Genomic DNA, 27,355 nt, shown 5'->3' on the forward strand with positions numbered 1-27,355 from the left:
AAGGGCTCCCTTCATAACAAAACTTGCACAGCTGTAAGAACACTTCCAAGCTCTTCATGTCTTATGCAATTGCATAAGTTAAATACGGGGAAAAAAGAAAAAGACAGGATAGGGATGAAATGAATGCTAAATAAACAGTAACGAGTCACGAAACCTGGCACCTAAATGCTCTTCATTTTAAAGGCATAGCTGAATGACAGCTTGAGCTGCTCGGATCCTAATGACAGCCACACCTTTGTTGCAGTGTGCCCTTTGGAATATCGCTTTTCTCGGCCAGGGCTCGCAGCAGAGCCGGCTCCCCGTGTGCCGCCGCGCACGAGGCTGCGCCGCGCATTACCGCGGCCGGGAGGAATGCTTTGAGCCGCGGCGCTCTCCAAAGACGGCGCTGCGGGCTCCGGTGTTCCTGCACCGGCCTCCCCCTTCTCATCTCCGACCCCTTCAGCCACAAAACCGTCTCGATAAGGAAATGGATGCAATTTAACTGGGAAAGGAGCTGAAATGGGAGTGATACCCAGACTTCTCTAATCCAGCAAATCATTTCTGTGGCAGTAACGAGCAGCCAAAGTGATTTGGTTTGGGGTTTTGGTTTGGTTGGGTTTTTTGGTTGGCTGGTTGGTTGGTTTTAGAGGTTTTATTTTCAGTCTGCACCAAATCAAATGATGCAGAAAAATGACAAAGAGCTGTAATGAGTTAAATTAGGACTGGTTGCTCTGTGTGTAATGGCTTGGTTGGCAAAGAGTCACGGTGCTTCTGTAGCTGCAATGGTCTAAAATAACCAAAGTTTGTAGGGAAATGTAATATTTTTCCAAATCAACTGATAAAGCTGAAAGAGATCAGGCAAACTTCTAGGTTTATAAGCCCATCTTCATGACAGAAAAAGGGCTTGTAACCTTCCACACAGCTTCTTTGAGCTTCATTTGGTTGTGTTGGTCAATCAAATGCTTTCAGTGGAAAGCTGGTTGAGACCTAAGGAGCAGAGGGGAAGTGTTAACTGAGAAAAAGAGAGAATTATGTCCACAGCCTCAAGCTACCTGGTTTGCAGCTGTTTTTAAAGCAATGGATGTGTTCTGTTTTACCAGGAAATAGCACTTGTGAATTGTTTTGAGCAGCATCTGAGAGCTGCACTGGGTCCCATGATGTGTGTGCTGCAGCCCCACATCGCTTGGCCGCAGGAAGCCGTGGAGTGGCCGCAGTCAGTGCAAGTCGTTTCTGCAGATCCTGTGTCCACACCAGGCCTGCAGTTCACAGGCAGCCTCCTGTTTGGGTTTCCATTCAATGTTCCTCGGCTTCGGTTTCCAAGACTACAAGCCAACACACAACCCCTCCTCCCACTCCTGTTTTCAAAGAAAGAAAAACATTGTGAAAAGAAGCCACCCAATTTCTGGGCATTGCTCAGAGGAGAAAGAAAGGAGCTGCTTGCCCCATGCTCGCTGCAGGCTCTGCTCTGGACACAGCTAAGCCATGGTTCTCTGGGTGCTCCATCCTCATGTGAGCAGGGAAGTGCCTTCCCCACCTCTGTAAGTGCAGCGTGCAGGGGCACAATGAAAACATGAAGGACAAAATGAGGATGTTGGAGTAGTTAACTACTGGGAGATCCATTCAAATAATTCTGCAAATGCTGATTTTGTTTGGAAGTTCAACAGTGGGGAATGAGCTGGGGTGACCTGTGCTGGGAGCCTGTGCTGGCTCTGCTCCCTGACTGAGGAGGGCAGGGGATCACTGACACGTGGCTTTGCATTATCACTTGGGGTCCCATTCATTGTATTTTTGGGGGTCTCCTCACTACAAGACATTGACATATTGGAGTGTGTCCAGAGAAGAGAAACAAAGCTGGTGAAGGGTCTGGAGAACAAGTCTTATGAGGAGCACCTGAGGGAACTGGGATTGTTTAGTCTGGAGAAGTGGAGGCTGAGGGGAGACCTTCTGGCTCTGTACAATTCCCTGAAAGGAGGTTGCAGTGAGGTAGTGTTGCTCTCTTCTCCCAAGTAACTAGTGATAGGAGGACAGGATCTTAGAGGTCTTTTCTAACCTTCATGATTCCTATGATTTGATGATTTCTGTGCATCTCCTCACGGGACAGTCCGCTCCTAACAACATGATTTAAATGGAGCTTCCTCACTTAGCTGGCATGGAGGGCAGGTCAGCATCATCTGCTAGCTCTGTGCCAAGTTCTCTTCAGCTGGGGCTGTGAGCGTGGCATGGAAATGTTCATGTTGGTGTAGGCCCAGGTGGATGCTGCTTCTTCAGTGAAGCATGTCAGGTGTCATCCCACCACGGTCCCTGGAGCCCTACTGGTGTGAAACCAGTTACTCAGCTGTGTCTAACCACTCCAGGGGCTGCCAGCAGCCCTGCATCAGCATCTGCCAAGACCATGAGACTTTTCATGGTGACAAGGACACAGGACCTCCAGTGGCTCCCCTGACTCTCAAAGAGTGTGCAGGGAAAAGCCTGACAGGTGTGTGGAGGAGGAAAAAGAGGAGGAGGGCAGCATCTAGTATCTCACAGCAGCAGGAGCTGGGGCCAGGCTCAGTGGGGGTGGTGGATGGTGTGGCAGGAGCACATGCCTTTATTATTATTTCAGTTATTTGTGGTACTTTTGTTCCAGGGCACTGTTACTGTGCTGTGGCCATTGGCAGGTGCTGGGTTTGGGGTGCCCTCTCTGTGCTTGGAGGTCTTTCACTAAGGTTCCTCCCAATTAACCCATGGTGAACTTGATCTTGCACTTGACTTGTGTCACATCATCCACTTTCTCATGGCAAACGACCAAGATGCTGCAAACATAAACCACAGTGGGTGGGGAGGAGAGTGTAAGAACATCCCCATGTGCTGCTGCACCAGTGCCAGGCAGGGACAGGCTGGGACAGGAATGCCACCCTGCACATGCAGCAGGCGACCTGCTTTTGGTCAAAGGCAGCACCAGCAACTGCAGCAAGCGAGCACTGGGTTTGTCCAGGGGGAGAGTCACGGTGCAAGAGTTATTTTAATCTGGGTGACTCAGGGCTCACCATGACTCACTGCAGAGTTTGGTCGTTGGGCTGGTTTGAAGATGTGTCAGGTTCCCCGTGAAGGCCAAGGATGGGGTTTCGTGCCAGGCAACAACCTGGCATTTTTGTGCAGCTGCCTAAACCTCTGCAAACACAGGCCCAGCGGCTGGGCGTAGGCACGGCAGGGCTTAGCATGGCAAGGCATGGCATGGCACAGCCTGGCACAGCATGTTGGGTCCTTGCCTGCTGCTGTCTTTATGTTGCACTGGGCTTCGCCTTCCAGCCAGCGAGCGGCAAAGCAAAGAGGAGAGCAGCCCTAGGGCACCATTGCTTGGGGGACTAAATTTCCCATCAGGTTCACACATGCAGCATCACCCACCTGCTGCCACGGGGCAGCCACGGCACAGGGAACATTCCAACATCACTGTTTTGTGGAGAAGTTAGATTAAAACCCATGATTTCTAAGATGACAGAGTTCTACATGGGTGTTTAAAGGGTGTTTTGGCATTGTGTCGTTCATTGCTGCTTCTTGGTGAGCTGCTCACTTGCAGCGAAGCGCTTTGAGGGTCTGCTCTGAATCCCAGCATGGGAGAAACTCATCGATTAGAGGCAATAAAATTCTCTGCTTGCACTTGGCCCAGACTCCGCCCCAGGAATCAGCTTCACGGCTGCCTAAGCAGGCCTGAAAACATTTCTTTTTTGGCAGCACTTCCCAACAAACAGCAAATCCTTACGGTTTCTTCTTGGCACCGACCAGAGCATTTTTGCAGTGATTGATTTTCTCTGTCGAGATTCGGAGAACGGCTCCCCCCGTTTCTAGGAATCCCAGTGAGCACAGGGTGTTCCCTCGCCTGGGGCAGTGCTGCGGGCAGGGCATCCCCCGGGTGCCCCAGGATGGGTGCGGGCAGGGTTGCAACCCTGCCCCTACCCGGCTGCAGACACCAGTCAGGGGGAGGGCAAGCAGGGAGGTCCCCTCGTGTGGCACAGGAGATGGTGCCCTCTCCACGGCCAGTGGGTGCCATCTCCATGGGTGGTGTGTTTGTGCCTGACCCTTGGTGTCCCTAGGGATCCTCAGGTACGTGGGTGCAGAGAGCTGGTGGAGGGGTGGAGATGTGGGGTGCCCCAGAAAGGATGGCAGGTACCTCACAGGAGGCAGCTGCGGATATCCATTGGGAGGGTGGCAGGTACCCCATGGGAAGGGTGGCAGATTGCCAAGGGGAGGGTGGCAGGTGCCCACTGGTGGTGGCAGGCACCCCACGGGCTGTCGGCAGGTACCCTCGAGGGGTTGGCAAGTACCCCCGGGGAGCAGCGGCAAGTATCGACGGGGGACAGCAGCAGGTACCCCACGCCGCTGCAGGCGTTCTGCCGCCGCACCGGGGTGCCGCGCACACAGCGAGCCCCCGCGTCTGTCTCCGTGCCGCTCAGCGGGGCCGTGCCGGGCCGATGCGACCCGAGCCGTGGGAGGCGGCGGAGGCGGCCCCGCGCTAATTGCATAAGCGGGACGTCAATGCCCGCGGGAGGCGCGGGGGGAAGCGCGGGAAAATGGCGCCCCGCTCCCTGCCCCCGCCGCACGCCGCCGCTCCCCGCCGAGCCCCCGGGGCGGGCGGGCGCTGACCCGGCCCGGTGGCGACGGCAGCAGCAGCGGTAAGTGCAGCGGAGCGGCGGAGGTTGCAGCGGTGTGTGTGTGCAGCCCGGCGCGGAGCGCCCGGGGCGGCGGGGCCGGAGCCGGGGCTGGGCGGGCGCCGCGGCGCCTTTGAATGAGCCAATGGCGGCGGGACCCGCGGCCGCCGCTCCCGGGGCTGCCCCTCGGCAGGTGCCACCGGACCCAGTCCCGGTCCCGCCGTAGGGCTACAAGAGTGGTTAGCCGGCTCGGTGTGCCCTGTCGTTGAGTGCCCCGGGGAGGGTCTCGCTGCCCGGCACGGCGTGGGAGCTCCCCCACGGGACGGCGAGGAACGACGAGAGCTGTCCCGGTGTGTGATCCCCCTCCGCCGGGCGCGGGGCTGCCTCCGCTTTCATAACGGCTGCCGCGGCGCAGCCCCGTGCTGAGGGGCACATGTCGCAGCTCGCTGCCGCAGCCGCTGCCAGCCCCACTCCCGGAGAAGCTCTTTCCGGGGTTCTGTTGGTCGCACCCGGTTTACCGTAAGTCTGCCGGCTCTTGCCCATCTAGCCTGTCCCGGGGGAACGGGGATTTATTAATAGCGGGCGCGGGCAGAGCTCGCAGCGCGGGGAGGCTTCGCGTTGGGTCCCGCGGCGTAACCTGACGCGCCTCGCCGAGCCGGGAGCGCAGATCGCTCGGGGGAAAAAGTGATTTCGAGGCTGTTTGAGTGCTGGCCGTGGGGCTCCGCCACTGCTCCGCGCCAAGGTTGAGCACAGGCTGTCCGCCTTCAGCTCCAGCAGCCTGCTGAAACTGGGCTGGTGAGTTTCACTGACTGCGTGTGGAGCTGCTGCGTCCCAGCTTCTGCAGCGGGGATGTCCCCTTTGGCTTGGGAGTCTGAGAAACTCCTGCGAAATGGTGGATTAGAAATCACAGTAAATTTTAAACTGTTCTCCCTCCTGTGCTCTTTCTCGAGCTTGAGCCTGTGCAGGCTGGCGTCATGTTCCCTTGTCCCATGTGGGGTGGTTCCATGCTGCAGGACCTGAGGCAGTCAAGGGGTTAACTCACTCTTCCTCAGTAGCAGCAAAGATTGTGGCTGCTCCCTTTGATTTCACCTAAAGACCGCGGCTCGTCAGCACTTGTCTTGGGGTCCTGGGCACCTGCTGGTGGGGCTGGAGCAGCCCTGGGCATCCCCGTGCTCAGCTGATGGGCACAGTGTGTCAGGGTGCAAGGACAGGGTGATGAGCATGTGCATCCCCTCCAGGCTCTGCTGATGGAGACTGCCAAGCTCAACCCCATCATCCGGGATGTCTACGCAGCTGCTGGCCGCGTCCAGCAAGCACCGGGCGCTGCCTCGGTGCAGAGGGGCAGCAGCTGCAGAGAGCTGATGGTCAAGCTGACAGAGGGGCAGTATGTGCTGTGCCGCTGGACAGATGGGCTCTATTACCTTGGGAAGATCAAAAGGGTAAGGTGGCCACCCAAGATGGTCAGGTGGGCATACAAGAGGGTGTGGTACTGCTCAGCAGGCCATTTTGGCTTGATGTCCTGCCCCTGGGTATCACAGCCCAAACGAAGCTTCCCACAGCCCCAAGAGGCTGGGGCAAACTGGGAAGTGCTGGGAATGGGGAGCTGATGCCCACAGGTTCTTTTTTCTCTGTCTCCCCACAGGTGAGTGGCTCCAAGCAGAGCTGCCTTGTAACATTTGAGGACAATTCCAAGTACTGGGTCCTCTGGAAGGACATCCAGCATGGTGAGTGATGCCTTGTCCTCTCTTCCCACCAGCATGCTGGGGGTCCTTCCCAGCCCCACACTGATGTGGTCGTGCCTTGTGCATCTCCAACTTTGCTATCCCTGTCCTGCAGCTGGTGTCCCTGGGGAGGAGCCCAAGTGCAACATCTGCCTGGGGAAGACTTCAGGCCCCATGAATGAAATCCTCATCTGTGGGAAGTGTGGGCTGGGTGAGTGCAGATGCATCACCTCAGGGTCTGTTGTATCCCACCCCAGGGGTGAGGGTCTGGCCAGCCTGGTGATGCTGATGCTGAGCCCTCCCACAGGTTATCACCAGCAGTGCCACATCCCAGTGGCCAGCGGTCACGAGGGCCCTCTGGGGACACCATGGTTCTGCCGCCGCTGCATATTTGCCCTGGCCGTGCGGGTGAGTGGGGCTGCCTGGGGCTGACTGCTCCACGTGCTGCCCACCCTTGGCACAGCAGTGCAGGATGTGGCCCCCAGCCAGCTGTGCTGACCCCATCCTGCTTGCTCCCACAGAAGGGGGGTGCCCTGAAGAAGGGAGCCATCGCCAAGACGTTGCAAGCTGTCAAGATGGTGCTGTCCTACAACCCTGACCTGCTGGAGTGGGACTCCCCACACCGGACCAACCAGCAGCAGTGTTACTGCTACTGTGGGGGCCCTGGCGAGTAAGCTCCTGCTTCCATCCTGCCATCCTGCATCGTTGTGATGACTTTGTGGGGAAAAACAGTCACAAAAAGAAGATGGGATCCAGATGGGGATTTTTTCTCCCCAAGAGAGAAGTCCCCAGCTTGAAGGCACTGCCCTGGGGCTGGTGGCTTTGCTGCCCACGCTGCCTTGGCCATCAGGGTCTCTGCTCACTGCCGGAGGCACTGTTTGCATCTACCTCCATGGTTGCAGAAAATGCAAGTTAGGGCCAGACTTTCTCTCTCTGTCTGAGGGTTTGTGCTTGGGAGGGAATCAGGGCAGTGGCTGCCACACTCTGTCCGAGCTGTTGCCCACCTCCTCTCCCTCCCCAGGTGGTACCTGAAGATGCTGCAGTGCTACCGCTGCCGGCAGTGGTTCCACGAAGCCTGCACCCAGTGCCTCAGTGACCCCATGATGTTTGGAGACCGGTATGTCCCTTCTGGACTTAGCTGGGCTGGTGCTGGATGCTGGAGCTGGCTTCTTGTGGGGGCCTCATGCAGATGTGTCCCTGGTCTTTATCTCCCCAATCTGGCTGTGGCACCAACATGGATCAGCTGCCCTGGGGGCAGGCAGTTTGCCCTGTCCTGCAGAGCCCCACTTCTTCTGGCCATGCTGTCACTTGGCACCCCGAGCACTGTCCTCACCCTGACCCATCCCCAGGCCCTGTGTGGCTGTGGGGATGACCCCCCCAGCGCTCTCCCTCCCCACTCTCTTCCAGGTTCTATATGTTTTTCTGCTCTGTATGCAACCAGGGACCGGAATACATCAAGCGCCTGCCCTTGAGATGGTAAGAAATGGCCCTGGCTCCTTTGAGATGTGCCAGAGTGGCTGCAGGGTACTGGGCTGGATGGTGCCTGACTATCTTGAGACCAGCTCTAGATCTGTGTTCAGCAGTGTGAGCTCCCAGAGCACCTTCTGCTCATCTCAGTCCAGCCCTGAGCTGTGGGGTTTGCTTGGCCACGGACCCTGGGCATGCAGCTCCTGCCCTGCCCCATGGGACTGTTTCCCAGGGAAGCTGTCTCTCAGTATGCCCCAAACCTGCTGTTTGTCTGGGAGCCAAGGAACAAGCTTGCCAGAAGATAACTGCAAAAAGTGACTGGTGGCAAGCCATCCAATTCTGTGATTAAATACAGGTTTGCAGTTGATACCTTCTAGCTCTGGAAGCAACTTCATAAAGTGCATTAACAGTGCCAGCAGCCCAATTTTTCCCCTGCTGTTCCCCTTGTGCTCAGCTGTGTCAGATGTGTTACTGGTGCTCAGGCTGCTGGGATGTGGCTGGCTTGGGGATGCTGCACCAAGCAGCACAGCAGGCTGGAAGAAGAAGAAGGGAAATCCTGCAGGATATATTTGCTTGGCTTTCATTTTCAGAGTCTTGAGTGCAATATCCCACCTGATAGGCTGTGTTGCTAAAACAGTCTGTTTTCATGTAAGAGCTGCCCTGCTCCTGTGCCTAACTGCTCCAGGAGCACATGGCTGAGGCTTGTTAAAAAGCTGGAAAACAGGGCATTTGTCCTGGGAATGGCAGGCTCTCCAGTCCCTGGGCTCAAAGCTCTCAGTGTTTAGAGTTCCCTCCAGGCAGCACCCCAGCCCTTCCCAAAGCTCAGGGAATGCTGTCCTAGCTATGACATCCCCTGGGATGTGTGTCCAGGCTGAGTTGCTTCCCTCATGGGGTATGGGAATAGTCCTGGCTTTCAGTGAGAAGGTTTTGGAAGGGTTTTGCTGAGGGCTGTGCTCAAGCTGCACTGACAGAGCAGAGCATCATGGTGGGTACTATTCTGCTGGGTAGAGGGTGAGCTGCTGACCTTCTCACCCACTTTGCTCCTGCAGGGTGGACGTTGTCCATCTCGCCCTCTACAACCTGGGTGTACAGAGCAAGAAGAAGTACTTCGACTTTGAGGAGATCTTGGCCTTTGTGAACCACCACTGGGATCCACTGCAGCTTGGGAAGGTAAAAACACAGGCTGGGCTGGAGAGATGCTGTTGGGGACATGTCACAGCTAACCATCCTTGAAGCTTCAATCAGGAGGTCCCTGTGGTGGCCAAGCCCCCAAGGCTGGGGCAGGTTGGCTGGTTAAAGGTAGTGATAGCAGTGAGATGGTGGGGCAGCAAGCTCTGCCCTTGTTTGGGTTGACTTCTCTCAGTGACCATTGACCTGGAGCTGTGTCTGCATGTGGTTTGTTGGGAAAGGGTCAGAAGTTTGAGAGTGCTGCTCGCCATGGCCCAAGCTGGCTGCTCCTCAGCTGGTCCCATGCAGGAAAAGAGCTTTGAAACACCTGCCTGGTACCTCTGTGGGCAAGACCACCTGGCCTGGGGTGTTTGCACCCACAGGGACATGCAAGCTCCAGTGTGCTGTTCACCACCCCTAGGTGGGCATCAGAGTGGGGCATCCTCAGTGGGCAGCTTGGTGGAGGAGTGGTGGAGGATGCTTCTCTCTGAGCTGGGAAGCAGTGCCAACAGTCATGGGGACACAGGCTTTGGGCATAACTGAAGGACCTTCCCTGGAGCTAGGGCACAGCTGGGGCAGGTGAATGGCAGAAGGGGACATGCCCATGTGCTGGCAGTGTCACAGTGCTGCTGGCCTCGTGGTGATGAGCTTGGGCATCTGCAAAACCCCGGGCTCCAGGGGCAGCTCTGCTCAAAGTTAGTTTAATCTTCCTTTGTGCTGCGTCTCTGTTGGTTGGGTGCCTAACAAGCGCCCTGCTGGAGCTGCAGCTGGAAGAAAGGCTAAACCCAGGGTGTGTTGGGAACCCGTCGCCGCCTGGGGGACGAATGGGTTCCCCGCAGGGTGCTCCGAGGGTGGCCGATGCCAAACCCGTGTGGCTCTGGGCGCTGCCTGACCTCGGGCAGCAGCCGACTGCCGGCGTTCGGGGTCCCCCCTCTGTTGAGTTTCTGCATAACGGCAGCAGGCTCCCAGCCCTGCCTGACCGCGGCGTCTCTCCGCAGCTGACGGGCACCCCCATCTCAGAGCGTGGCCCCCACCTTCTCAATGCCCTCAACAGCTATAAAAGCAGGTGAGCCCCTGGGCACGGTGGGGCGAGGGATGGGGACGTGGGATGTGAGGAAGGATCCTCCCGTGCCCCAGCGCCCCAGCCGCGGCTGAGGGCTGTTTCCTCCCCTCTGCCGCTCAGGTTTCTGTGTGGGAAGGAGATCAAGAAGAAGAAATGCATCTTTCGGCTGCGCATCCGCGTGCCCCCGAACCCCCCCAGCAAGGTGCTGCCAGAGAAGGCCCCCGGCGTGAGCGAGGGCAGCTCCTGCGAGCTGAAGAAGAAGGGTAAAAGCAAGTATGTCCACAAGGACAGGTGAGTAGTCAAATTCATCTGGGTACCCCCCACTACTGCGGCATGCCATGCCTGCTCTGCCCGAGGGGGCCCGGCAGCCTCACCCCCGCTGTGCTTTGCAGCCAGCAGCAGAAGCGGCGAGCGGCGGCGCGGCGCAAAAGGGCCAAGTTCCTGCTGGAGGATGCCATTCCCAGCGTGAGTCCTTTGGCCCCTCCTCTGTGCAAGCGTCCTGGGGCTTGGCAGATGAGTGGGACCCACCTCGGCCCCATGCCGGGGGTGCTCACTGCAAGGCTTTCCTACTTCTGCAGGCAGGGAGAGCCCCTGTCCCCTGCCCTGTGCCACGCTGGCTTCCCAGGGGCTGCAGGGCCATGGGAAGGAGCGTGATGGCACCTGGACAGAGGGTGACAGTGCCAGGGATGTGGCAGTGCTGCTGGGCTCGGCAGGGATGAGTGAATTTGCTTTTTTGGCTGCAGAGTGACTTCACCTCAGCCTGGAGCACCAACCACCACCTGGCCAGCATCTTTGACTTCACACTGGATGAAATTCAGAGCCTGAAAAGGTCTGTGCAGCCACCCTGGGGGGTGGGTGTCAAGGGGTGGGTGGTTTAAATGCCCCAGTATGAAGGCAGGGCTGGGAGGTGTGGGGAGGCTGCAGTGCCCCTTGTGCCGGGCTGGGGCTGACTCCTCATCCCATCTTCAGTGCCAGCTCAGGACAGACTTTCCTATCAGATGTGGATTCCACGGATGCTGTCAGCACCTCGGGCTCAGCCACCACGAGCCTCTCCTACGAGTCCAGGTGAGGGCTGTGCCCCCTCACTCCCTTCTGGAGGTGTCCTGGTGGCACGGTCAGGGGGTGAGAAATGCCCCTCTCTTGAGGACAGGAGTTTTTTGGCTTCAAGTTTTGCTCAGGGAAGGTTTAGTTGCATATTAGGGAAATTTTCTTCCCTGAAAGGGTTGTCAAGCCCTGGAACAGCTGCCCAGGGCAGTGGTGAAGTCCCCATTCCTGGAGGGGTTTCAAAGCTGTGTAGATGTGGTGCTGAGGGATGTGGTGTAGTGGAGACCTGGCAGTGCTGGGTTAATGGTTGGATTGATGATCTCAAAGGTCTCTCCCAACCAAAACAATTTGTGAGTCTGTGAACTCCTGGCATACATCCTCAGGTTCTTGGGGCAGTGGGCACAGCCAACACTGTGGAGGGAACACCTTTTGGGTACTACCCCCACGCCTCCACTGTTCCTTCTCTCGCAGCCGCAGGACCATGGGCAGCCGCAAGCGCAAGCTGGCAGTGCCAGCCTACACTTCAGCAGGGGCCAAGAGGAGTGGCAGGGAGGCAGGTGGGTGCCCAGCCATGGGCACTTCTGAAGGCAGTGAGGTAGCCTGTGGACCCGACCACCCAGACAATGGCATCGACAGCCACACCTTTGAGAGCATCAGCGAGGATGATTCCTCACTCTCCCACCTCAAGTCCTCCATCAGCAGCTACTTCGGGGCGGCGGGCAGGCTGGTCTGTGGTGAGAAGTACCAGGTGCTGGCACGGCGGGTGACGCTGGAGGGCAAGGTGCAGTACCTGGTGGAGTGGGAAGGCACAACCCCCTACTGAGCCCCACCAGCTCCTCAGCCTCTCCTGGAGCCAAACCAGAGCAGACTGGGATGATGAGACCCTCGCCGCGAAGCAGAGGAGGGCTGGGACCCTTCCACGCTGGGGGGTCCTAGCCAGGACTGGCTGCCCAGGAACAGCCATGGGTTGAACCAGTGCCTGAGCTGGTGCCATCAGTGGTGCTGCCCAGGGGTGGGACTCACAGCCTTGCTGCTGCATCTTCTCATTTGAACAGTTACTGTTTTATTGGCTGTGTGCATGCGCAGCGTGCAGCCCAGCTGTGTTTTCTGACAGAGCCCTTGGCCCAGCGTGAGGCACCACCATGGTGGTGCGAAGAGCAGTGAGCAGGCCTGGCCTTTCCCCCAGTGTGTCTGGGAACCCCCTGGGGAAGCCCCTTTGGGGGACACCCCACAACCTGCTCATGCAGATGGACATGCTGCTGGTGCCTGGCACAGTCTGACTCATCGCCACGGCCAAGCCTTACGGAGCAGATGTGAGGGGGTCCTGCTGCGAAGCAAAGAGCACCTCCCTCACCAGTGCCTTCACAGCCCGTCCCTGTGCCCCTAGGAAATGGTGGGCCACTCTCTCCATAGCTAGAATGGAGGGGGTTCTTCCTCCTCCTAAATCCATTCATTACAGGAATGTGGTTTGTTTAAAGTGAGTGGAAAGTGCCCCCTAAACAGCCCACATGTGGCTGACTTTCATGGCTGAGGGGCTGCTCTTGTCCCATGACCTGGACTGCATGTGCTGATGCTTCATTCCCCTGTTCTTCTGACAATCACAGTCTTGGAAGAGATTGGCCAAAAGATATGCCCTTGCCTTAAAACCACCACGGGTGTTTCACAGACTGCAGCCCGAGGCCTTTGTTCCCACAGGATCCTTCATCCTGAATGTGCCAAACAAGAAGACAAACCAAAAAGGCCAAAGAGGACACAGAGGGTGTGGGGAAGGGGTTGTACCAGGATCCCTGTGGCCATCCCCAATGGCCTCATGACTGTGCCTTGCTGGAGAGTGGCCACACTTCGTTACCAGTGTAGTGTCAATGCTGGTGAGCACATCAGGTCAGTTGGTCTGCAGAGGAGAAGGAGCAAGCCCCTTCTTGAGCTGAAGCAATACTGCCAGGTTGCTCAGGAGCAAAGCTGGTGTCTTTTAAAACCAGATTCTAATATCAGACAGATTTGCTAGATTATTTTCTAAGAGATAGATATCTTTTTAATGGTGTCCTCCTCTTCTGTCCCCCATCACCACCATGGCTGCTCCATGAGGACGGAGGGTGGCTGATGCTGGGGGTTTTGCATGGTCCTGCTGTCAGCCCACCCTGTCCTTGTAGCCCCACCACTCTTCATGTGTGTGCTTGTGGGATCTGCTGACTGGCTGGTGAACTGAAAAGGTTGTTTTACCAAAATGTGCTTAACAAAATGCCTTGGTGTAATCAACACAAGGGAGCAGGTGATGTTTGCAAACCAGAGGCCAAACTCCTCAGAAATAAACCTCTGCTTCAGCTACTGCTAAAATAACGTAGTGGGACACCCATGAAGGGAGGAGTGCAGCTATTGTAATTCATCTAACAGGCACCAGGCCTTTGTGTGGCTGTGAGGTGACAATCTCCACATGGGGCCATGGTGCAGAGCAGCAGCCTCTCTGCAGCCCTGGGACATCCCTTCATGGTTTGAGCCAGGTGTGAGCTGCTTCAGTGTCATACTGGGAGCCTGAATGTTTGGCTCAGCAGGTAAAAATGTTTTAACTCCTTTCTGATGAGTTGCCTGGTGGTGTGCCTGGTGGTGTGCCTGGTGGTGTGCTTGGTGGAGAAGCTGTTGGACATTTGTGTAGAATGAGGTCTGGGAGAGGGGGTTCAGTCCAGCTCCAACCATGAGATGGTTTGAGCTGAGCCAGGCCAGATGTGCCTTGGGGAGAGGTGCTTGGCATCCTCAGGGTCTGCATCTTGGCTCATCTGGAGGGAATCATGTCCACAGAGGTCCTGTCCTTCTGGGAGATGTGCTGCCAGGACCCCCATCCCTGGCAGGGCAGGGAGCAGCTTCTGCAGCCAGCATGTCACTCCCAGTTCTGCCTTGGGTCACTTCAAGTGATCACTTCAAGATTACCAAAGGATCACTTCAAGTATTTCCCCTTCATGAGTGCCTATGAAGTCCTTGTCTGAGTTGCTGCCTGGGGCCCCAGGGGCTGCCAAGAGCCTGCCAGGGCTAAGAGAGATAATTCCCATGGGATGTGCCAATGGACATTGCACTTGTGGGAGCACCCACTACCTACAGCCCCTGTTCCTCACCTGTCCCTCTCTCTCTCCTGGCCTCTTGCAGAGAATTGAATGTGGAGCCTTTAAAAACACTTTGGTGGCAGAGCCTCTTTTGCATTAGCTGTACCAGATGCTGTAACAACTGTGCACCTTCTGAAGATGTATGGATTCAGGTTGCTGCTTGTAATAACCACCTCTTGTTATCCCCCAGGTTGTAATTAATGCCTGATGTACAATTAAAAAGGGTCTTTTTTTTACCATCACTGGTTCTTTCTAGTGTCAGGGTTATTGATTCTGGGCCCTGGGGGTCAGGGTGTGCTCCCAGGAAGATGCCCAGCACCTGCCACCATGCAGCTGGTTCTGCTGGGCTGTGCTCCATGCCAGGGTGAGGTGTGCCCTTCCCAGACACCTAAATAATTCCATATTGTTCCATGAGTTATATCCCATTAAACTATTAACAGGAGGGTCTCTTTACAAGGCTAAGCCTTGGCTCAGGGGTGGGTAGGGGATGCAGGGCTGGGGCCATGCCCTGCAGCTGGGTGATGCCCTGCTCCCACTGGCACTTGGTTTCTCTGAACTGGCACTGGATGCCTGGCTGGGCAGGCAGGGAAGGGTCATGTGCTGCTTGCAGCTCCTGGTAAGTGCTTGTGGTGTCTTCTCCAGTTTGCTGTTTCCCTGGGGTTTGTAAGCCTTGGAGCAGCATGTTGCATGGCAGCAGGAGAGGGCATGAGCTGGTGCATCACAGGGTGCTCAGTCACATCCTGCAGCCTCCAGACAAAGCAGGGCAGCATACTGTGACAGCTGCTGTGAGGGAGAAGGGGGCCAGGCAGGGCCTTGAGTACTGGCTGCAGGGATACAGAGTGCTGGAGAGGCTGCCAGGAGGTGCCAGGCCATGGCTATTAGCTGACACTTGCTGCTGGTGGCCTGAGACAACCTCTAGATGCTGCTGTGTCCTGAGATGAGCATCTCTGTGTATCTCCATCCACATTGCTGCCACAGCCCTCAGTGCATGTAGCCCTTCCCCACTTTGGCCTCCAGCACCTCTGCTGCTCAGTGCTCCCTGGAGCACAGGATCAAGCCAAGGAGGAGATGTGTTGGATGCAAATTAAAGTTCCCAAGCTGCTGTTATAGCAAATCCATGAAGACAAGAGCTGCCTCCCCTCGTCTGCCTACCTCCTGCCTGCACAGGGACACCACCACTGCTCAGCAGCCTTCACCTGCTGTGCCCAGCAGCGAGGAGCTTTCTCTGCTTTTCCACTCAGTCCCCTGGCACACTCTCCTCTATCCATTTGAGGTAGAGAGGGTTTCCTTGGTCAATAGGCAGGCTGATGATTTCAGGAATTTCAAAGGGATGGATGGATCTAAAGTGGAAACAGATGCAGAGCAGCAGTGTCACTGACAGCCTGGCAGCAGAACAGACCCAGGCCTGCTTGCAGTGCAGGAAGCAGAGGTCCCAGCTCCCAGCCCTGCCCCACACTCTCTGCTGACTTCAAAGCACCCACATCTTCTTCTTGTCATGTGAGAATTTTGCTTTGAGTTTGGGGTTTACCACAGCCAGCAGCTGACTGCCAGGGGCCCTGTCCCAAAGCTGCCTGTGCTCACCACTCAGCTTGGGAAATGCAGGAAATCCTGCCAGGAGGCAGCCAGGGAATAACCTGCACTGGGGGAAGGAGAATCCCTCCTTGTCCCCATTTTGGAGGGACTGGTTGAAGCCCAACAGTTGATATTCCTGCCAACTTTCCTTTTTTGTGTGTGTGCTCATGCAGTGTTTGGAGGTTTGTGGCTTACAAGATACCTCAGGAGCATTTGAACCCTCTGAGGCTCAAGGGACCTGATTCTCAAAGCCTGAGGAGGGGATGGCAGCAATCCTCAGGCAAGAATCCCAGTGCTCCTCAGAGCCAGTGTCTCACCTGACATAGTTGGATAATTCACCTATTTTGGATGTCCTTGTTTTCACTATCTGCAGAGAGCAAACAAACAAACAAACAAACCAAAAACCAGATGAGAAGTGAAGGGAACAGAGCAATCCTGCATGCCTAGTTCCACTGCATGCACCCAACATGCGATGGGAGCTCTTCCCTGGGGATGTTCCTCTGTGGTGACAGGATGAGAGGCCAAGCTGGGCTGCCATCCCCCAGCCACCACTACCATGCTCACAAGGTGGGTGCTTGGGGTCCTTGTGCACTGTCATAAGTCTTGGGCAGGTTGGTGCTACCCTCCCCAAACCACCCTGCAGCCCCTTTTGGCTGGGCCTGTCTGGGATGGGGATTTTCTTGACATGGGGAATTGTCACTTACCAGCAGTATTTCAGTGGACTCTTCCAGTTCCCCTTTCCAGAAATACCTAGATTGGAAAGGAAAGAAGCATCAGCAAACACAGCTGGGTGCAGCCATGCTGATTCCTCTGGTAGGGGTTAGTCTCCCTGCTCAGTGCTTTCTGCACATGACTGTTCCTTTGCAAAGTGTTGCTCAAGAGGCATCACTGGCCCCAAAAAGTCTGCTGTGCATGTGACTGAGCACCCTGGGTTTACAGACCAGAGCCTCCTTGGCTGTGCCAGCCTCAAGAGAGCTTCCCGGGGGGGAATGGGAGGGTGAAGAAGCTGGGACCGGAGTGGCCAGGGAGGGCTGTGTGGTGGTGGTCCTGCTCCAAAAAGTGTCTGGGAGACAGTGCTTGAGGTAACTGCAGTTGGGAAGCTGAGCATGGCAGCATTTTTCCCCTCTTTCCCTGCAGGAGAGGAGATGCACTTGTCATGAGTCAGAGATGACCTTTCAAAACATTTATGTTGACAGAAGGCCATCATGATTTCATCTGCACACCGGGGTCCTGCACGGGGAGCACTCGGAAGTGGCGCAGCGTGTCCTGAGCAGGGCATGGAGGAGAAACCAGCTGGATCAGGCAGGCTGCATGTGGGCAACTCAGCTCCAGCCTGCAGGCAGCAAAGTACAAAGGGCAGAAGGGTTTTACTGGGTTTGCCCTCTTTCAGCAGCCTTGGTTGGGCTATGGGAGAGTGTAGGAGAGGGGGGCACTTGAGGAACCCCCCTTGCAGGAAGGCTGTGATGTGGATGCTCATTCCCTTCCTCAGTGGGGACAGGCCAGCATGCTCCTGTGAGCAAATGGTTGTTTTAGGGCTTTGCTCTTTAACCACAGCAAGAAGTGCAGGCCCTTTGAGTGGCTGGCTGAGGACACCTGCAGAGCAGGGCTGGTTGTGTTTCAAGGTCAAAGACACTGTTCTTCCTTCCTGAACATGCTTCTGGTCCCTATCTTAGCTTCTTTTTAGTTCCTTTGAAAACAGGTGCCACATCTTCAGGACCACAAATCACTTTGCTCTTTGCTAGATTTCCTTGTAGCCAGGTAACCAAGACATAAATAGTCCACTCTGGCAGTCAGAGCATCTGCACTCCTTAATAGGCTTAGTGCACTTTGCATGTTCCATCTCTACCATCTGCAACAACAAACAGACACAGCAGCCTTCTGGAAACTGCCTCCTCTCCCCAGGGATGTGTGCCATCCATCTCCTTCTTTCCCCCCTGGGGAACCTGTATTTGCCTCCTGAATACTTGGGAATATCCAGTCCTACTTACAAGGCTGAGCTCTTTGGCAGGATGTTGACACAGGCAGCCAGCTTCTTATCCATGATGGCCCTGGGGGAGACAGGAGAGGAGTTAGTGCTTGTCCCCAGCTTGCTGCTTGTTCCCAGCCATAGGGACATTCCCTCACCCTGTCCCTGACTGCCAGCACCAGCTTTGACGTTGGAGACATGGGATTTGGGGTTAATTATTACCCTAGGAAAACAGAGGCAGGAGTCACATCCAGCTGGAGCTGCTCAGCTCAGGTCCTCTTGGTAGGGCTCTGTGACCCTCCTGGTCATGCAGTAAGGTTGGCTCCTGGCCAGAGGACCTGGGCCTCACATGATGCAAGGACCAAACCCAGCAATAGCCCTGTGCCCATCTTGCCATCGGGACACCAGGGCAAGGTTTGAGCCTTGGGGCTGCAAGAACAGGGCCTGGGACAAACATTAAGGGATTTGTCTCCTAGTCCTGTATTTATGCTGTCAATCTGTGCCTCTTCCTTGCACAGCAGACTCAATGTGGATCTTATTAAATCAACAACATCAAGGTTTTTCTACCCAAAATGTTCTAGAAATCCAAAGCCCAAGTAAATTCCTTCCCTCAGGCTTCCTCCTTTAGTTGTGGGCTGATTTGTTATTGCAGAGCTGCCTGGGTCTGCTAGCAGAAGTGATATTTAAGTGATTAAGGCATATTGAAGCAATCTCAGGGTGGATTTTTAGAACTAGGTCAAATGTTGTATTTTCTGACCACAGCAATGTCTGGGCCCTTCTGACGTTGGTGGCTGTCCTGTCCCTCTCGGGGGCAGCTCTGTTAAAGGCATTGCACTGGTGACTTCACTTTTGGTTTTCTTTAACAAGGGCCTTGCTGGACACCACTTTGTACCAAGTGCTTTGACAATTTAACTTCTAGATGCCCTTGTACTGCAGAAAAGGCAGGAGTTGCTGGATTACTGGATGGCTTGATTCAACCACCTGCAAAAATTAACTCATCCAGCTGAAGAATGGAAACCAATCCAATTAGCTGCTGCTCCCATTCAAAACGCTCCCCAGAATGGTTTTGGCTCAGAGGACATTAGAAAGGTGTTATCCTTACATTCAGGGTATGATAACAGCCTGGAGGTGACTACAAAACAAGCAGTAAGGAACTCTTAGCTTTCAAAAAGCCTGTAAAAATATGTCAAAATTGATTGCTGGCTTGTGTGCCCCCAGAGATGAAGAGGACGAGCACAAGGAGTGTCTCCTCCATGGCTGTGACCTGAAAATACCATGGGCAAAGTGAGACTGTGCAGCTGCATCATGCCTTGAGGTCTGGCTTCTGACCTGTAAGGAAAGCTGGGCTCTTGTTTGAATGTGCATAAACCTCTTTGCATGTCTTCATTACCAGCCCTGCTTTCATTCCCTGTTTGCAGGAGTTTAGACCTTGCAACTCTGAGCACAAGGCAAAGGTGCTCTGGCGGGGCTGCACAGGCTCTGCTGCAGGGCAGGGAGGAACTGGGAGCAGCTTGTTGCTGGAAGAATGGCAGCCCTTTCCAGGAGGGAAGCCCTTCCTGATGATCTTACACCATCCTGCCACTCCAAAAGTGTGCTGCAGAACCAGTGCCTGGACTAACGCATGGGTTCAGGCTTGGTGTTGAAGCGCAGAGAGGTGACAGAGATGGACTTCTCTCTGCTGGTGGCTCAGAGGGACCATGGTCTGAGAGGACAGCCATACAGGGGGGCTGTGGGTTGCTTGCTCTCACCATGTGTAGCCAGTTCGAGGCATTTAATGCTTGGAGAGCATCTTGAGTTAATCTTCAGAGCAGCAAACTGCAGCAGCACGAGCGGAGATATCCCTGCTGCGGTTGTCATGTCGAACACATGGCACAAATCAGCCTGGTTTTGCTGCCTGCAACTTCCAAGTCACTTGGAACCTTTTGATTTGGGTGAATACCTTCTAATTGCTTCTGCTCTGTGACCCTGACTGAGATCCTGAACTTTGTTGTAGCAAGCTGAGCGGAAACAAGCAGGCACCATGGGAACAGGGAGCACAGTAAGAAGCTGAATGTGATCTGTGAAAAACATCTGCATAATTCATAATAGCTTTGGGTTGGGCACTTAATGTGGGCTTTTTTGTCCCTGCCTCACAATAGGCTCTGAATTGAGACAGATGAAATATTGATAAGCAGAAAAGCAAGGAAAATGATCTGCACAAGTCTAAGGCAGAACTGCAGGCTGCCAGGCTGCTTGGGTGTTAGGTAAGTTATGTGAGAGGCAGTGGCCACACCGTCCAGCCCAAAGGGGTCAGCTCCTCACTGCAGGCCCAGGGATCTCCTGCATGGACTCAGGGGTTTCCTCTGAAGATTATAAGTCAACAGTAATCCAGATAAACTGGGTAAGAACTGAAACAATAAACAAGTCAGACCCTGAGTTCTACCTGCAGCTAATCTGCTTCCACAAACCTAAAACTCCTCCTTCAAACCAGTGGAAAATTTCCTTGCAGAATGATCCACCACAGAATCAGCAAGGTTGGAAGAGACCTCAAAGATCATAAAGTCCAACCTGTCGCCACAGACCTCATGACTAAACCATGGCACCAAGTGCCATGTCCAATCCCCTCTTAAACACCTCCAGGGATGGTGACTCCACCACCTCCCTGGGCAGCACATTCCAATGGCTAACAACTCTCTCAGTGAAGAACTTTCTCCTTACCTCGAGCCTAAACTTCCCCTGGCACAGCCTGAGACCGTGTCCTCCTGTTCTGGTGCTGGTTGGGAGAAGTAACCAACCCCCTCCTGGCTATAACCACCCTTCAGGTAGTTGTAGACAGCAATAAGGTCTCCCCTGAGCCTCCTCAGAGTGAGTGCTCCACTGAGCAACATAAAGGAAGACCAAACACCACAGCACAGGAAAAAAGTGTGTGGGAAAATGGATGTAGAAGCACTGTGCCATCCTTCTACACTCAGGGCTCATTCACTCAAATTCCAGAACAAAGGAATAATTACTCCAGCAGTAAAAACAAACATCCAAAGTACATATATCTTGGCAATGGGGAACGATTTATTTCCTCTCCCTTCCTTACAAGATAAGCAGTCAGGAGTGGAGCACATTTGCAAAGCTGTCAAGATGCAGCATTTTCAGCAACTGAGGCTCTTTTCACCAGCCATATAGTTACTCCTTTTTTCATAAGGCATCAAGCAGGGCAGATATTATTCTATTTGACCTTCTTAATACAGTTGCAGTATTTAAGGTGACACAAAATCCCTTTCAGTAGCCTGTCAGTTCCTCAAGGACTGTTTGGGAACACTGTGCAGGAGCTGGAGAGTTTCTGGCAAGCAGCAGGGAAGCAGGGAAAACACCACAGGAGGTGTTGCAGGAAACTTAATGGTCCATCATAAACATTTCCCCAGTCAACATGGTTTCAGTACTTTGAACAAGCCAGCTATTGAGTCAGGGACTGAAAGATGTATGAAAAAAGCCTCTGCATGCAAAACATCAGGCAAAGTATCTCATACATTAACAGAGGAAATCAAGGTAAAGCCCTCCTTCCCTGAAGCTCGTCTGGTGAGAAGAGTGCAGGCTTCCAGGTGGTACCTCACAAGTGCCTGTTCTGTGTTTGCTGTTGACCTCTTTGGTCTTTTATTTATTTTCAAGGCAGTGTGCTGTGCTTTGTCCCTCACCATAAATATTTCTCCTGGGATTTGTTACCTGTATTGTTCTAGAGAAGCAGAAAGGCTGTGGCGGATCAGAAAACCTCTGAAGACCCAGGGCTGTGGCTTTAAAATGGGTCTTGAAAACTAAAGGCAGTAGAGTAAATGGAGAATTGGCTTTGATTGGCATTGATTTCAGAGGCATTTGTCAGCTTTCTTTTAGAGTGCACAGCTCTTGGTTAGTGGATATGTGGTACAGAGAGAGAGAGAAAGGGAGTGTAAGAGGGAAGTAGCACAGTTTGGGTAGATGTGCAAATACAGAGAAGCACAGAGCCTCTCGAGGGACAAGGAAAAGCTTTATTCCACAGAAAGCTGCTGTTGAACAAGCAGACAAGCAGGGAAAGCATCTCAGTACCTTGCAATATCCTTGGCAATCTGCTCGTTGACACAGTTGATGAAGGCAATGGAGTGGGTCCCAGAGATGTAGCTGCCGGTGAGGGCGGAGTGTAGCTGAAGAGCGAAACTCTTCAGCACAGGGTACATCAGCAGGGACAGGATCACCACCTCAGATGCAAAACAGGAGAGTGAGGATTTTAGGTGAAATACTGAATTCTGTAAAACTAAGCATTTACATCATCTGTGGCTCAAGAGAAGTCTCCAGCCTTCATTCACCTTTACAATACTGCTGGCTGTAACTGAAGTGGAAGCATGCTCCCAGGGAGAGTCATTCCCCTCCAGTGCTGTGCCAACGGCCTGGGACAGGAAAGGGGCAGCTTGTGAGGCTGCAGTAGCCCAGAGGCACCCAGACCTCACTGTGGAAGATCACACCTCAGACTAATGGGGGTTACAGACCCCACCACATGGCTCAGACTGGTGTTCTGAAGCAGAATAAGAAGGTAAGTTGTTGGCTGTCTCTGTTAAAATACATTTCTATTGCAAAAAGGAGCTAGAAGGGAACCACCAGGCATGGCTCCCACACTAAGCACATGTTTCCTTTTGAGGATACATCCTGCAGCCATCCTTCAGCTGTGTGCCCTTGGGAAGGCATGTCCACTGCTCTGGGAAATGGTGGGGACAGGACCATTCTCCTCCCTGGGGAAGTGGAAAGGAGGAGAGCATCATGTCAGGTAGGGGTAGGGATCTGGCCATGTGGAACAGATTTGGGCTGGAGCCTGAGGCAGGAGCAAAGCCCAGGGAAGCCTGGGGTATGGTGGGTTGAGAAAACTACCACACTGGGGTAATACAATCTGTGCTGGGAGCTGGAGAGCTTTCATCCTGCCCTGTCAGCCCAGAACAATTACTGTCTTCCGCTGATAGATGTTACACAGCCCACCCAGGCTCTGATAGAGACTCAGAGAGCAGGCTAGCAAGGATAAGACCTAAATGCAGGGTGTAAGTTGATTTCATCTTAGTGATCTGATACTAACAGGACAGTGAAATTGGAACCTCTTGGGCACAGCAATCCTCAAGGTCTGTAGGGCTGTGTCTGTCTGACCAGGCTGCACAAAATGTAACTCTCTCTCCACGGGCCGGGAGTGCAGCAGCAACAAGTTGGTTTTGCTGTACATGAGCTGCTCTTCCTGGCAAGCTGCTTGGCTGCTCTTTGTACTCCCATGCCACAAACACAGTAATGTGAAAATACATAATTATCTCAGTGGGGACGTTGCTGCAATAGGAAGGTGAATTTGTGTGTGCTGAGTAATAGGGGAAGGATGGTGCCTGCACCCGGGGCTGCTCTCTCTGCGCAGCTGCTCTTCCCTTTGTCTTTTGTCTTGCTTTTGCAACAAACAGCATCTGGCCCTTATTCAATGACAGTGATAAAAAAGAATGCTTTTAAGGCTAAGCATATAATTCTCTCCCCCCCCACCCCCCCAGTTCTACCTTCCTTTGTCCTCTGGAAAAAAAAACCCCTCAGTATAAAGCCAATGTCAGATTTTGCTGCTTTCAAAAAAGTCTGAGCTAAAAAATTTCCTCTCTTGTCACCACAAAACCAGGAGCTCCTTTCTGTTGGGAAAATAACTGATGTGCTATATTGGTTGTCTCCCTTTTTCCAGTCCATTTGAGGAAATGCTCTTTGTTACCATAAGGTTTCCCACACTCATTTTTAGAGCTTCTTTTGTGCTCCTTTTAATTTATATATATATATATATATATTTCCCCATTAAGCCACTTCACAAATATTATGCAACGAATCTTAGCAGCTACTCAAATAGTTAAAATCCAGAGATCTGCTGCTGTACCTTTCTCTTTTTTTCCCCCCTCCTTTCCAGATTAGAATGCAGTCATGCTCCCTGCTCAGGAAAAAAAAAAAACCACCCACAATAATTCAACCTGTTCAGCATGGTGATCATTAATCTTCTTGGAAGATGTATATGCACGAGATGAGGAAATCCCCATGAATGTTTGTGACTAAATATCAGTACAAGAGTGATGACTCTCTTGGTTTTTTGGGGTGTTTCACCCCCCTCCCCCCTCCTTTTTTTTTTTTTTTACCCCCTTTTCTTTCCCCCCCCTCCCCCAGAACATTTGCATTTGCAAAAGTGAAGGAGTGAAAGTCCAGGACTCCTACCTGACAAACTGAATAAACTCACAACTGACACAAACCTGAAAACCTCGCTGTGAGGCTCGAAACATTTCAGTGGCCAGCGAAACGCTCGTCGAGCGCAGCAGAGACAAGAAGGTTTCTGCAAGCTTTGTTTTGGCTTTGGTGAACTAAAAACAACTCCAGGGTTTAAAATTACCATCTTAGGACTTTTTGATGAGGTTCTGTTAAAAAAAAAAACAACCCACCCAAAACAAACACAACTTGTGGCAATCCCTGAGTACGCTGTGAGCTTCTTCAGCACAAGTGGAAGAAAAAATAATCTCCTAAGAGATTTGCTTTGCTCTCTGCAGAGACTGACAGCACATTCCTCCTGCATGATCTTTTTCTTGTCTCTTTCTATTTTTTTTTTCTTGCAGAAGTTCCCTTATAAAGGTATCAGCAGAAGCTTTTCCACAGTGGCTTGAGTTGGCGTACGCCACGCTCCCCAGCACGCTGGTCACCCCCATCCCCCCATCCCAAGCATGGAGCCAGCCCTGGCGGTGCTGGAGGGCTCCCACTTACCAGCAGCAAGGTGCCACGGCCCGGCCGAGGGCAGCCCTGGGCAGCAGGCAGTGATGGGCAACGCTGGCTCAGCCATTCCATCTCCCCAGCCGGGTGCGAGGCTGCGTCCCGTCTGTCCCTCCACCTGCTCTGCCCAGAGCTGGAAGGCTGCCTGGGAAGGCTGCCCACAAGGAGCACTAACTCCTCCTCCTCTTCCTCCCTGGCTGCCTGCAGCCTGGTACTCGCCTGCTTGCCCCAGCATGGGGCTGAGGCATGGGCCCATCATGATGTCCACACTGCAGTCCTGCCTCCCAAGGACCCTCCTCTGCCCTCCCTGCCAGCCCAAGCCCCAGCACCCAGCCCTTTTGCCTGCCTGCAGCAGCTCTGTGCACAGCCAGCCCCAGAAGTGGGGGCAAAGCCACAGCAGGAACAAACAAATCCCTTAGTAGTGCTGGTGCTGTTATCAGAACTGTGAACCAACATCTGCTGGAGACATCGCTCCCTTCAGTGTAAGAACTGAGGTGCACTGGAGCCCTTCCAGACCTTCCTGTCCCAGGTGCCCTTGAGGCACTCGGTGATGCCATTTGGAACATTTTGCCTTAATTCTTCCATCTAGGAAATAGTAAATTTCTCAGATTTAATATTGTTGGGGCTCTACTCTTTGGGTAGAATCTACTTGGAAGTTGCTAAGCCATTTTGTGTTGTTTGGGCCCAAAATGCTCCTGTAAGAAATCCAGCACAGAGGACAGAGAGCTCCAGTCTGTGTCATCCTTTATTATTCTTGTCAGTTCTCATCAGCTGTTAGGAAAACACATTTATTGTCAGCCTGCAGAGCTGTAGCCCTGCTGGTGTTCAGATGAGAGCCTGAGGGCTGCACCTCTGTGCACTGTCCCAGCTGGCAATGGAAGAGGCTGAAGATGCACTGCCTGCTTGGAGGCCTTGGGGAGCAATGATACACCCCTGGGCTCTGCAGTATGGTAACAGCTATTGATTTATTACACTCAGTTGTCTTCCTTATAGTTTCATAGTTTCATTCAGGGTTGGAAGGGACCACAAGGATCATCTAGTTCCAACCCCCCTGCCATGGGCAGGGACACCCCACACTAGATCAGGCTGGACAGAGCCTCATCCAGCCTGCTCTTAAACACCCCCAGGGATGGGGCCTCGACCACCTCCCTGGACAACCCATTCCAGGGTTTCACCACTCTCATGGGGAAGAACCTCCTCCTCACATCTAGCCTGAATCTCCCCACCTCCAGCTTCATTCCATTCCCCCTAGTCCTATCACTACCTGAGATCCTGAGAAGTCCTTCCCCAGCCTTCCTGTAGGCCCCCTTCAGATACTGGAAGGCCACAATGAGGTCACCTCGGAGCCTTCTCTTCTGCACACTGAACAGCCCCAACTCCTTCAGTCTGTCCTCATAGGAGAGGTGCTCCAGCCCTCTGCTCATCCTCGTGGCCCTTCTCTGGACACGTTCCAGCACCTCCACATCCCTCTTGTAACAGGGGCTCCAGAACTGGACACAGTACTCCAGGTGGGGTCTCACCAGGGCTGAGTAGAGGGGGAGGATCACCTCCCTCGACCTGCTGGCCACACTTCTCCTGATGCAGCCCAGGATCTGATTGGCTTTGCGGGCTGCAAGTGCACACTGAGAGCTCCTGTTGAGCTTTTTGTCCACCAGCACCCCCAAGTCTCTCTCCTCAGGGCTCCTTTCCAGCCAGTCACTGCCCAGCCTGGATTTGTGCCTGAGATTGCCTCGACCCAGATGCAGGACCCTGCACTTGCTCTTATTGAACTTCATGAGGTTGGCTTGTGCCCACCTCTCCAGCCTGTCCAGGTCCCTCTGGATGGCCTCCCTTCCCTCCAGCGTGTCTGCTGCAAAAAAAAGATGCTCAAAAAAGGGCATTTTCCACTGCTGCTGTGAAGCAAACAGCATGCTTTCTTGCAGTATGTCCCAGACTGAACTGTTCCCATGACTGTGAGCAGGGATGTGCAGCAACACAGGAGGAGGTCCCAGCACTCCACCCTCCTCCCAGCCAGTGGGACCCACCCCAGTGTTATCCCTAATAAAGGTTTTTCACCTGGTGCCCAAAAGCCAATCTCCACACTGAGCCATTTGTCTTCCTTCTGCAGAGCAGTGTGCCAGGCATCCATCACCACAGCCAGGCACACATTTCTGATAGCACACACACTCCATTCGTCATCACATCCCCTGCCCATCCCAGAACATATGAGTGTGTGCTACCTAATGATTGTAAGGAGGCTTGGGGAGGTTGCCTAATTAGCAAGTTCATCTTTACTTTAGGGGTGTGTGGTTTCGCATTCTAATTGCCCAAGGTTTCTTGGCTCCTCTTCAGTCCAGAAGTTCTACACTTTGTGATCTGATGTCTAAGTGAGCAGCAGCAGAACACATAACACACATTGGTTTATATCCTACGCAGGGTTAGGTACTCTCTGTGATGCCTCCACCGTATTTCAGCTGAAATGACTTGTTAAATTCTTAACCTTATTCTTTTACCATCCCTGGAGCGCAGCTGTCACCTTAGGACCGAAACCCCATGTCACACGTGGGACAACGCCCTGTCCTTCCAGGCTCTGTTTCCAGAGTCCAGCGAGCGTCTGCTGCATGCGGGCGCTGGCAGGCTCGCCTGGACTCTCCTGGGTGAGGTTTTCCCACTCCCAGCCGCTCACACCACCATTTCCCCCCACTTCTCCCCGCACCGGGCGGTGCCCGGCGCCCAGCCAAGCCCCGCGGCGCACACCCCGCCATAACCCCGCCCCTCGCTCGCCCGCTCAATCAGACCGCGGGAAGGGCGGAGCCAAGAGGAGGGCGGGGCGCGGCCGCCATTTTGTTAGCGGCGTGGCGGACGCGAAAGAGGCCCCCGGCGACGCGCGGCGGTTGCTAGGGGCGGGCGCTCTCGCGATGCTTTCCGGCGGT

General features: G+C 54.0%; 2 protein-coding genes across 4 annotated transcripts; one reads left to right on the forward strand and one right to left on the reverse strand.

The window, feature by feature from the left end:
• Positions 1-4,545: 4,545 nt before the first annotated feature.
• On the forward strand, positions 4,546-14,400 carry PHF19 (PHD finger protein 19). 3 transcript variants are annotated; one of them, XM_068155841.1, is made up of 15 exons: positions 4,546-4,628; positions 5,843-6,043; positions 6,247-6,328; positions 6,441-6,536; positions 6,633-6,733; positions 6,847-6,995; positions 7,347-7,442; positions 7,733-7,801; positions 8,842-8,962; positions 9,958-10,025; positions 10,143-10,313; positions 10,415-10,487; positions 10,766-10,851; positions 10,992-11,087; positions 11,538-14,400. In XM_068155841.1, the coding sequence occupies exons 2-15, from the start codon at positions 5,852-5,854 to the stop codon at positions 11,887-11,889; spliced, it is 1,752 nt and encodes a 583-aa protein (XP_068011942.1). In that variant the 5' UTR covers positions 4,546-4,628; positions 5,843-5,851; the 3' UTR covers positions 11,890-14,400. The 3 variants fall into 3 exon arrangements, with proteins under 3 accessions (XP_068011942.1, XP_068011943.1, XP_068011941.1); XM_068155840.1 differs by lacking the exon at positions 4,546-4,628 and adding an exon at positions 5,055-5,123; XM_068155842.1 differs by lacking the exon at positions 5,843-6,043 and having other exon boundaries at positions 4,601-4,628.
• On the reverse strand, positions 14,397-24,561 carry CUTA (cutA divalent cation tolerance homolog). The gene is made up of 6 exons (XM_068155843.1): positions 24,438-24,561; positions 21,747-21,895; positions 17,719-17,778; positions 16,435-16,480; positions 16,048-16,097; positions 14,397-15,498 (listed from the first exon to the last, which is right to left on the reverse strand). Exons 1-6 carry the CDS (start codon positions 24,516-24,518, stop codon positions 15,396-15,398), a joined length of 489 nt encoding a protein of 162 aa, XP_068011944.1. The 5' UTR covers positions 24,519-24,561; the 3' UTR covers positions 14,397-15,395.
• Between the last annotated feature and the right edge of the window lie 2,794 nt (positions 24,562-27,355).

The sequence above is a fragment of the Melanerpes formicivorus genome, unplaced genomic scaffold (assembly GCF_026170545.1).
Source record: "Melanerpes formicivorus ecotype bairdi unplaced genomic scaffold, bMelFor1.0.p_v2 SCAF_33, whole genome shotgun sequence".
In the NCBI taxonomy this organism is placed as follows: Eukaryota; Metazoa; Chordata; class Aves; order Piciformes; family Picidae; genus Melanerpes; species Melanerpes formicivorus.

Excerpts from the sequence above, each read along its gene's own strand:
- PHF19 (XM_068155841.1), top strand. The coding sequence starts at position 5,852 with ATGGAGACTGCCAAGCTCAACCCCATCATCCGGGATGTCTACGCAGCT. Across the intron at positions 6,329-6,440 it reads CTGGAAGGACATCCAGCATG|CTGGTGTCCCTGGGGAGGAG; the intron begins GTGAGTGATGCC and ends CCTGTCCTGCAG. Across the intron at positions 7,802-8,841 it reads AAGCGCCTGCCCTTGAGATG|GGTGGACGTTGTCCATCTCG; the intron begins GTAAGAAATGGC and ends TTGCTCCTGCAG.
- CUTA (XM_068155843.1), bottom strand. The coding sequence starts at position 24,518 with ATGGAATGGCTGAGCCAGCGTTGCCCATCACTGCCTGCTGCCCAGGGC. Across the intron at positions 21,896-24,437 it reads GCCGTGGCACCTTGCTGCTG|GTGGTGATCCTGTCCCTGCT; the intron begins GTAAGTGGGAGC and ends TTTGCATCTGAG. Across the intron at positions 15,499-16,047 it reads GAATTATCCAACTATGTCAG|ATCCATCCATCCCTTTGAAA; the intron begins GTGAGACACTGG and ends TTTCCACTTTAG.